The 10835-nt window shown below is 36.2% G+C and overlaps 1 protein-coding gene across 1 annotated transcript; it reads left to right on the top strand.

The window, feature by feature from the left end:
• The first annotated feature begins 308 nt into the window (after window positions 1-308).
• LOC113117372 (14-3-3 protein zeta-like) lies at window positions 309-10320 on the top strand. Its single transcript, XM_026285998.1, has 6 exons — window positions 309-466; window positions 1674-2064; window positions 7068-7191; window positions 8217-8380; window positions 8474-8569; window positions 8946-10320. The coding sequence occupies exons 2-6, from the start codon at window positions 1771-1773 to the stop codon at window positions 9003-9005; spliced, it is 738 nt and encodes a 245-aa protein (XP_026141783.1). The 5' UTR covers window positions 309-466; window positions 1674-1770; the 3' UTR covers window positions 9006-10320.
• The last annotated feature ends 515 nt before the right edge of the window (window positions 10321-10835 follow it).

Raw genomic sequence — 10835 nt, 5'->3', positions numbered from 1 at the left:
ACTAGAAAGAAACCAAAGCAATTAACTTTGAAATCTTTATAATTAGAGAGATGGTCTTTGGGTCTCAGTAGGTAGGCTAGTTCTGCTGTTGCTGCATCCACTTCCCAATCATGATGCTGATGGTGATGCTTGGGGATGAGTAGGAGGAGGGGGGTCACCATAGCAATAGTGACGTCATCCCCCGTGCTCTAATTGGAGGAAACCCCGTGGCTACAAGTCAGAGTCTACGGGGCAACCGAACGCATTCGTATCGGCCCGCCTCCGTGCCCCGCGCTAATCAGCTATTCGATGATCATCTGAAGTATAACGCGTGACAGGAGGGAAACGCAGCATTTGATTGGCTGACAGGCGGGATTAGCGACGTCCTACGGTAACACTTTCGATTGTCTTTCTTCACTACGTTTTTTTGCCTAACCATCCAAGCTCAAAGGCTATCAATCCGGTGGAGTCAACCATTGATCGAGAGGTGAGATGCAGACTCATTTATTTCAGCTTTAAAGTTTAATGTTAATTTATTGTACAAATTTATATTCGTATATACAATTTGTATTGTTTCAATGGACGGCGTAATCGGTATAACCGCGCGGTCGTTTGAGAGGCAGGAGAGGCTGCCAAACTGCGTCCATATCGATCAGGAAAAAGGCTTGATTTGCTTATTACAATGTAGTAAACATTTATTTACCTTTTTATGAAACGCTTGTATTCTCCGATTGCATATTTGTTATATATTTTGTGTTGTCTACACTTGCTTTTTAAAAAGATTAAAAAGAAAATGTATTTATATATCTTTATTTTGATCTAGATATAGCTTTTGTGGTATAAATGAAAATGTTTTAATATATGGTCATATCTGACTGCTGAGATTGTCAAATTAACGCTTTGTAATAGTGAGCCAGTAACGTTAATCTCATTGCTACGGAAATCAGGCTGGATTTCATTGATTCATATCGACTCCGTATGATCGGTGTATTGAACTGCAGTGTACCATTTTGTTTATTTAAGATGAAATTTTAAATAAAACAGAGGGTCCACTTTAAATATATGCTCATTTTAGTGAACTGGGCAGGGCTTTACGGATCACACTGACACAGATGTGACACAGAAGCTGCACACAAACACCCTTTTCGTGTCTCCAAACCTAGAGACTTAACGTTAACTTACCTAATGTTACCTCGACAGCATCTGTCAAAACGCCACACGAAGTATGTGTGGAGAATGAAAGTGTAAAACGGAACGTTTAATTTGGGATTTTGAGTAATTTCAGTCATTCGAATCTTTTGAATCATTTACCAAAAAGATTCGTTCAGTGACTCTTTCTAACCGTTACTCCAGTAGATGGCGATAAATTTGTCTTTTGATATGAACGATTCATTGAATCACACCTGGTTCTTTTCGTTTAGCAGCGGGATATCCCAGTTTATTCAGTTCATTAATGACAAGACCTCAGTCTTAGAGATCAAAAATTGTGTTTTTGTTGCTAAAATGCTCCACAACTTGTATTGAAAAGCTTGTGCAAAATTCTGCCTTTGAAATCACGAAATAGCCACATGCTTCATAAGGAAGAACCGTCAATGTATGGTAGTGAACAGAATGATTGGTTTGCATAAATGATTCGTGACCACTATTCTCTAATCAATATTATGGAGTCTTGACTGTCATTATCTTCCTCTCAGCCTCTCCAGGGATTAAGCAGCGGTTCATCCCCCCCATTAATCAGTCGAGTGTCCTATAGACCTAGAAACACTCACAGACTTAAAGAAAAGCAGTAGGATGGACGCAACAGAACTCATCCAGAAGGCGAAGCTGGCTGAGCAGGCCGAGCGGTATGATGATATGGCGTCCTGTATGAAGTCTGTGACTGAAGGTGGGTCTGAGTTGTCTAATGAGGAGAGAAACCTGCTATCTGTCGCCTATAAGAATGTGGTGGGCGCACGGAGGTCTGCCTGGAGGGTCATCTCCAGCATTGAGCAAAAGACAGAAGGAAACGACAAGAAACTGCAGATGGTGAAGGAATACCGGGAGAAAGTGGAGAATGAACTGCGGGATATCTGCAACGATGTGCTGGTGAGTTTGCACATCCATACAATTTAAAAGAATAGTGTAAAATATCTAGATAAAATAATTTTTTGTCAGCAATGGATGAACAGGTGGAAAAAAAATAACAGTCACAATTAAAGCTGCAGTAGGTAACTTTTGTAAATATATATTTTTTACATATTTGTTAAACCTGTCATTATGTCCTGACAGTAGAATATGAGACAGATAATCTGTGAAAAAAATCAAGCTCCTCTGGCTCCTCCCAGTGGTCCTATTGCCATTTGCAGAAAGTCATGCGCTCCCGGTAAAAAACAACCAATCAGAGCTGCGGTCCGTAACTTTGTTTGTGTTCAAAATGTAGAAAAATGTATATAATAAGCGAGTACACCATGAATCCATTTTTCAAACCATGTTTTTAGCTTGTCCTTAATCACTAGGGTGCACCTATAATAAGTGTTTATATTCGGACTATTGTAGATTGCTTCGGGGGTACCGCGGCGAATTAACCCAGTACCTTTGTGATTCTTCATAGACATAAACAGAGAGAAGTAGTTCCGGCTACGATGTTCTTCCGCAAGATGCAAGCAGTTCTGTTTATTAACCGCTAGAGCGTCAAAAGTTACTGACTGCAGCTTTAAGAACAGAAATGTCTGTGACAGGGCTCCACAGTTAATCCAAATAAAACCAAATCTGTGATATGGCTTTGTGTAATTTATCAATTAATTAAATAGATAAATCCCTGTTTTAGAGCGAAGCATGGCACCATGTTCATTTACACACTAGCAGCTCATGAGCTGGTGTTTTCAGCAGGAAAAGCTGCTCCGAACACAAACTCATCTCTACGTGCTCTCTGTTTGGGTCACTTATATTGTGCTTTTTGGAACACCATGTGCCATCTTCCCAAATAATGTTTGGCAAGTGCTTGTAAAACGGCTGTTGTGAACAAAAGAGAGGCTTCAAAGTCTTCTGGCAGTGTTTTGCCAAAATGACAGCTTTAAGGTTTAATAATGAAAAAGGCAATTTATAGTAATAATACTTTTCTATGAATATTTGACCAAGTTCTTTTGGCCATATTGTGCAGCCCTACACAGCAAACGTTGTCATCAGAAAAAGTGCAATCACAATTAATTATTTTCCCCAAATAGTGCAGCCCTAGTCTATAATAACTACTAATCCAAATCAGTATGCAAATGGTTGTCATTTTTGGCTTTTTGTTTACAATTGGAGTATGTACATTTCAGTGGTCTTTGCTGAATCAATGACATTTTGAATATAAGCACAGATATGATTTGACCATATTCATATATGTGTGTCATATTAGTATATGTTCACCACGTGTGTGTGTTAAACGTAACATGGAAGAGAATATGTCCTCTTTTCTGGTGGACCAGCAGCCCAGTTTTGGCTCTCGCTGGAGACGAGGGTGTCTATATTAAGGGGAGCATGCACAGTCTTGCACAAGGACAGTTACTGTCTCATTATTTTAAAATCTAGAATATGTAGTGATGTGTCCGATTTGAAGCCACGCAGTTTGTATTTAATAGCTTTATGTAAAATAAACCTACCATGATGTAATTGGTGTGATGTAAAAAGAGAAGTGTTTCCTGATAGACACTTTCCACAGAAGGAAGTGTTTGTTTATATAATCAAATCATGGCCCTGACTTGATGAGATGATCAAAGTTCAGCTGTGTGTGTGTGTGTGTGTGTGTTCAGGTGCAGTTTAGAAATGCTTTCTGAATGTCAGCTGGGTAATAGTGAGCTATGCAGTTCCTCATTCTCAATGCTTGTGCTACTGGTGGAATACTTTAGCCTTATCCACTCAGACATGTTGTTTCTTTAAATAAATGCAATAATGTTTAATGATGCCTGAAGGAGGTTTGTTCTAAAAATGGATGTGGTTTATTTTCTCACAAAGAGCTGAAATGGTAGCTCTTATTGTGGTCTGTTCATTCATAGAGAAAACCATAACTCATTACTACTATTAGACCATGTTTTATGGGTGTTGCATAGACAATTGCTATATGTATTATTATAGAACAATATTGTAAAATTCACTAATGTCGTATGTAGTGGTCAACCAGTGTGTGAGGTGATATCTAGGTGACTTATATATGCATAATACAATTTAGTGACCATGTGAGCTATAGACAAAGTTGCCAATTAGGGGTGTAATGGTATGCAAAAAACACGGTTCGGTACGTACCCCGGTTTTAAAGTCACGGTTCGGTTCATTTTCGGTACAGTAAGGGAAAGAAATGCAAACATTAAACTGCAGGTTGTTTATTACTATAAACTTTTTTTAACAATTTGTTTACCCTTTTTTAAATACTTTTTAATAAAATAAATAATAAAATATAATTTATGATAAAATAAAAAAGAATAAGAAATAAAATTCTGCTGCAAAGTTCTCCACTAAATAAAATACTCTGTCTCAAACCAATACCATATAATAAAATATAATGAAAAATATAAATAAATAACTATGCTTACAGTTCAGCATTACCAATCCCAGCTTGTAGGCCTGCTCATATTTAAAAAAAAATATATATAACTTTTCCAAAGTGTAAAGTGCAGCATCAACAGTTTCAGTTTTTAGACCTGCTCAGATTTCGTTATTGCGTTGGACCGATCGGAATTAAGAGCAAAGGTCTGTTTAAATGCAGACGGGAGCTGCGTTTGAATTACAATCGTTTTTTTCCCCTAGTTGTAGTGATGTTCACACTCGCGTGATGCCTTTTGAAAACCTTAAGTGCGCGAGCAGCGAATACTGCTGCTGCAGTGACAATGTAGTTGCGCGGACGCGCTGCTCGCGCACCGCTCACGCTTGCGGTGTGAAGGAGGGGTCAGGCACGATTCTAGTGTTTAAAGACACAGAAAATGCGAAGCAACTGACACACAGCAGAAATGCACAACTCACGCCACGGAGCCAGTGTGTCACCGGCCTTAATCAGCTGGAGGGCGGGATTTGCGCTGAACGCAGAGATTTCCGCCACTTAATATGTTCGTTTTGAAACACGAAAATTTACCTATGTTCCCCAAACAAAACATTGCATTTGGTCATTGGGTACACACGTGCACCGTACCGAAAGCCCTGTACCGAAACGGTCTGGTACGAATACACGTACCGTTACACCCCTATTGCCAATGTTAAATATATATAAAAAATATTTAATCAGTATTGGATAAAAATCTAACACTGTTATTAGTGTTTTAATCTTTAAACAACTACCAATAATTTAAAAGTAATCTTCAGCAAATCTCAAAATTACTTACCAATGTTAATTTTTCTTAATGCACATATTGCACTGTTTCTGAAATTCTTATAGAAGACAACAGTAACATTGTGATTAACTATTAAAAAAATTCTAATAATTAAAATAAAAAAGCCCTATAAACATGGCGCGATTAGAAATTCAGAATAGTTAGAATGTAGATGGACAAATTTCTGTTTCATGCCAACTTCGGCCATTTATCAATTATCTGAAAAATGCATCAGTTTCTACCTGGACTTCCAGAAAGTGCTTCATGTGGAAATAGAAAGCATTCACAATCAGTTACTGTCTTTCTTGTAAGTCAGTGGTGCTGTTAGCAGTGGTTTTGCTGTAGTCCAGTTTAAACCCATGTAAGTGCTGAACTGTGTTTGTTCAGTGATTCATGGCCGTTTTTTGTGCACGGCTTTAGCGAGAACTCCGGCTTGATTTCCCAGCTCGTCTGTGATGGCTGAGGGTGTGTCTGTGACTCATCTTACTGTTGAATCTGCTCTGGCATCAAGGTTGTTCCACACCCCCACCTGTCCAGACAGCCTGCCACATGCTGCCAGCTCTCATACTCTCAGTAGGGAGGACTACACTCACTGATCAAGGGTTTCCTCCATTTATGATTAATTTATATTTGTTGAACATCAGGGGAATGCATGAAGACATTCACCTATGTGTGTTCATGATCAACAACTAAAAATATTTGTGGTCTGACCATAATTATCTCAAAATGTATTGTACAATGTAGTGGATTTGTAAAAAAAAAAAAAAAAAAGTGTAAAGGTCTTTGGCTCCCAGAATGTACTGAAATTACTGTTTCCACACTTAATCCTCACTGAAAAGTGATATCTCTAAATTATTCCCTTTTATAGAACCGCCACTAAAATATTAAAGCTTAAACAAAGATGACTCGATTTCTTTTAAAGGGGTCATATGACGTTGCAAAAAAGAACATTATTTTGTGTATTTGGTGTAATGCAATGTGTTTATATGGTATAGCTTTTTAACACATACGATCACACCGGTGTGATCAGTCTCAGTGGCTTTCATTGTAAGCCCAAAATTATGTCATATTCTACAAAATAAAGTAAGTCATTCAGGGGGAGTAAATGTTGACACATTTTTTATTTTTGGGTGAACTATCCCTTTATTCACTGAGAGAGCAATAAAATGTTGGACTATCCTAGAGCAAACCTCTGCTGATCTGAAGCCGAGCTGATTTGTTTCCAAATGATTTCTGTTGTAATGATGTTTGTGAAGCAGAATGCTGTGAAGTGTAGGAGGATGGAGAGAAGTATTAAGCTCTTGATGGTGTATTTTTTGACCTGTTCTTACCATAGCGTGGTAAGGAGTGGGTCCTATAGTACCTTATGATGTTGCGTTGGCCTTTCTGCGGTAAACTGTGGTTAATCTGGTATTTACTCATGCCTTAAAGCTGTTTCTTTCACTGAAACAGATTACTGCTGAAGCAGTCTTAGACGGGTAGATGGTGGCAAAGATGGAGAGTTTCAGATAGGGACTAGTCTCTGAGACAGAGATTAAACTTAATCCTGGACTAAAATGAAGGAGGGACATTCCTTAAAACTACTTTGATTCGGCATGGGAACAGCACTAACAGGAGGATGAGCTGATATTTAACCTGTATTTAAGGTCATTCACCTGGTGGTTTGGTTTGCATGATTCTTGTGGCCTAAAGAAATGACATTGAAGTGTCTAAATGTGGACTTCAAGCTTTTCCACCATTTGAATTCTTTCTTTTATTCTTCTACAGGAGCTGCTGAACAAATATTTAATCCAGAATTCCACAAATCCTGAGAGCAAAGTCTTCTACCTGAAGATGAAGGGCGACTACTACAGATACCTTGCTGAAGTCGCCTCAGGAGACGACAAGAAAAGTAAGAATGCTTTACTCCTGGTTTTGTGGGTTTTACAAGCATTTCTGTTAAATGTAGGACTGGACTTTCCTTAGTATGATGTAATGGATCTAAACAAGGGGAAGTTTGTCTTGTGTCTAAGTATAGGCTGATCATTATCTGCTCAATAGAGATACTCTTTACCAGCAACAAATATTTTATGTGTTGTTTTTTTTTGTCTCATATTAGTAATTTCATGTTTATATTTTTTTTTTGGATGACCTAGTTTTAGTGTTTCTTTTTGTAGCTTTGTAGGCATCAACAGTAAGGATTTTGTTTCTGATGGCAACATATATTTTGTAAACATTTTAAAAAGTTTATATATATTTATATTATTTATTATATTAGCTAACATTTTTGTGCATGTATTTGTAATAATATAATTGTTTATTGTATTTAGTTTTTTATTTAATATTTATTTTAGTTAGTTATTTAGTTAATATTTTTAGTTTTTTTTGCTTTCTTCTTATTAGCTATTTATGTGCGAGTTAAACTAAACATGTATAATATTTGAATTACAATATTTATATTTATTGTAGCATATATATATATATATATATATATATATATATATATATATATATATATATATATATATATATATCTTTTGTTTTTATTAAAAAAAACAATTTTTTTTTACAAAAAGTAGAAATTACAAATCTAAAGAATTCATAATTGCAATTTTGCTTATGAAGATGCTAAATATTTCAAATATTACACTGGTTAATGACTATGAACCCATTTGAAATTATTCTCAAGTTTTTCTTGCATTTACGACATTGTCATTTATGTTAGAAAGCTTGATAATGTAACATTTAAATCACAATTTTCAAAAACTTTTATCAAAAAAATTGCAAGACAAATGCATGTACATCAGGGAATGCAAGATTTAGTCAAATCAGCACTGGCCTTTAACTTCATCATATTATTGAGTGCTTCGTCAACATTTTTGTAGCTGATATTATTTGCGAGCCTAAAAAAGTATATATATATTTTTGTTTTTACAGCAACCATAGAGAACTCTCAGGATGCGTATCAGAAAGCATTTGATATAAGCAAGACAGAGATGCAGCCCACACACCCCATACGTCTGGGTCTGGCCCTCAACTTTTCTGTCTTTTTCTACGAAATCCTTAACTGTCCAGAAAAGGCCTGCGCCCTTGCTAAACAGGTACTTTTCAAGTGACCATGCTGGCAGTATATCTTACATTGTTTGATATATAAACTTGACATTATTTACGAATGTGTTTTTGTACAATTTTAGGCTTTTGATGAGGCCATAGCAGAGCTTGACATGCTGCATGAAGAGTCTTACAAAGATAGTACTCTTATCATGCAGCTACTGAGAGACAACCTCACAGTAAGTAACAGCAGAGAAAAATGTTATTTTCTCACAGGTGATACGATTTTTGAGGGCAAATATGACCAGTTATGATCTGATAGTTGTGTGATGTGCAATTTAAGAGATCAGTCAAGGTGAAAAATTGCCATTCTTTTCAGTATTGTTATCATTCACAAACTATTATAAAACATTTTTGTTAATTTAAACATAGCTTAGATGAAAATCAAAGAAACTAACTGAAAAAATAATATAATATACCAACAGAAATAACATTTAGAAATACTAAATTTATAATTAAAAAAAAAAAAAATGTTTAAAATATTAATAAATATTGTAATAGTGTATAATAATACTGGATGTGTTCTGACCATGTCATATTCTCCTCTTCCACCAGTTATGGACATCCGACAATGCTCCAGATGAGGCAGAAGCAGGCGACGGAGGAGAGAACTAGACCATATGCTCCTTCAACAAAGAAAATGACCTTTTTACACATCTCCATTCCTTATCACTCCATGCCAGAATTCCTCCAGTAAAGATCAAACCCATGATTAATGAAGAGCTGTTTATGAAAAAAAATAAGAATAATCATTTAGTCCTTTCATGGTGCAGCTTTTGGACAAGAAAAGAAAGATATTTGGGGAGAACCCCTGTTCCTTAGTTTGTTTGTCTTGGCCTTCCATAATGTGCAGTTTCTGCTGTAGGAAAGTATGACTAGTGTCATTCTATACAAACATAATCTTAAAGTGATAGTTAATGCCTGGAAATTGATTCATGAATAAATTAAAAGTAAGGACATGCATTTAATCACAGGTAAGTCTGAGACTAAAAAAGTAATTGCAGGGATATTAAAAGCATTTTGATAACCATATACACCTACTGTATCTTGAACTTTAACACTCTTACCTGTTTCACCTCAGCACTACCACGGGTCGTGCACTTCCACTGGAACCAGTGGTCAGTCACGTTTTAGATAGTTCAATGTGGAAATTAAAAAAAGACACTTGTTGAAATGGCGTATGTTTCAAGCTGCCTTTCAGATTTAACTTGGAAATATTAGCATCTGCAGTGGTATGTAGTATCTGATGGTCCTCGGTTTCTAAACGGTTTAATAATATATTAACAGTTTTTCACTTGATTTTGGCCTGTTTAGTGTTCCTTTTACTTTTATTTTATGGAAATCGAAATCTGTAGAAATGTAAACCATTTGTAAGACGACTTAAGGCTTATTTGATTTGATTTTTTATAATAATGCTGTGTTAAAGTGAAACTGTTTGGTTAGCAGTACCCCACTAGCATGCAGACCAATTCTGTCCCAATCTGTGGCACAGTTTGGTGATATGGTTTTGAGGGTCACGTATAAACGACCCACTCTAGAAATTAGTTTCACATAACGCACGTTATGAATGATAGGAAACCAGGAACGAGCATCTTGATTTTGACTGCTAGTGGTGAATTTGTGTTGGTGGCAAATAACATTGCCTGTGTATGTCCAGAACACTGGAATGGGAATCAATTGCCATATTGCCAATATTAAAGATCTGTTCAGTACTTTTCATTGCATTGTGCACAGGTGTGTGGTTGTCCAGAGAGTGTCATTATAGATTCGACCACTATTATATGTTTTGTTTCTCCTTTATGTCCATTATTCTATTGTGTATGTTATTTTTATTTTCCCCCCATGAATTTTAGTCTCACAAAAGCCTTGTGAAAATGTTTTATGCCCTATGTATGTTATGTAACATGCTTAATTACATTTTATAAACCAATTGACGGTCTTGTGTTTTTTTATTATTTATGGGGGGTAACTTTGGATGCCAAAACCTATCAAAGCTCAATCCTTCAAAATTAAATTTGTTTATATTTTAGTAGTAACATATGCAATGGAAAAAGGCAGGAAGATACATATATATATATATATATACACACACACAGTAGTCAACATTTGAAGTGCACTTGGATAAAACAAGATCAAAGTTGCCCTAAGACAACAACTTTGATGAAAGGTTTTAAAAATCCTGGAAATATTAATTAAAAGTTTATTTACTCTTAACTTTTACCCAAATATTACACTAAAAATGGAATATTGAGACATTATAACTCGTATAGTATATAATAGTATTATACATGCTTCAGCACCCTCAGTTGCCAAGTACAGCTGCAGCCTGTAGATAGGGGCGGGGCGACAAGTGCAGCCCTACCTACTCTGATTGGTCCGATCGTCTTTCATTGACATACATGATAGGAAATGTGTACGTAGTTGGTGTAGGGCATGCGGAGTATG

Source organism: Carassius auratus, chromosome 17 (genome assembly GCF_003368295.1).
Source record: "Carassius auratus strain Wakin chromosome 17, ASM336829v1, whole genome shotgun sequence".
NCBI classification, from domain to species: Eukaryota; Metazoa; Chordata; class Actinopteri; order Cypriniformes; family Cyprinidae; genus Carassius; species Carassius auratus.
Note: the sequence above shows the minus strand (reverse complement) of the source record. Positions and strands in the feature narration are given on the sequence as shown.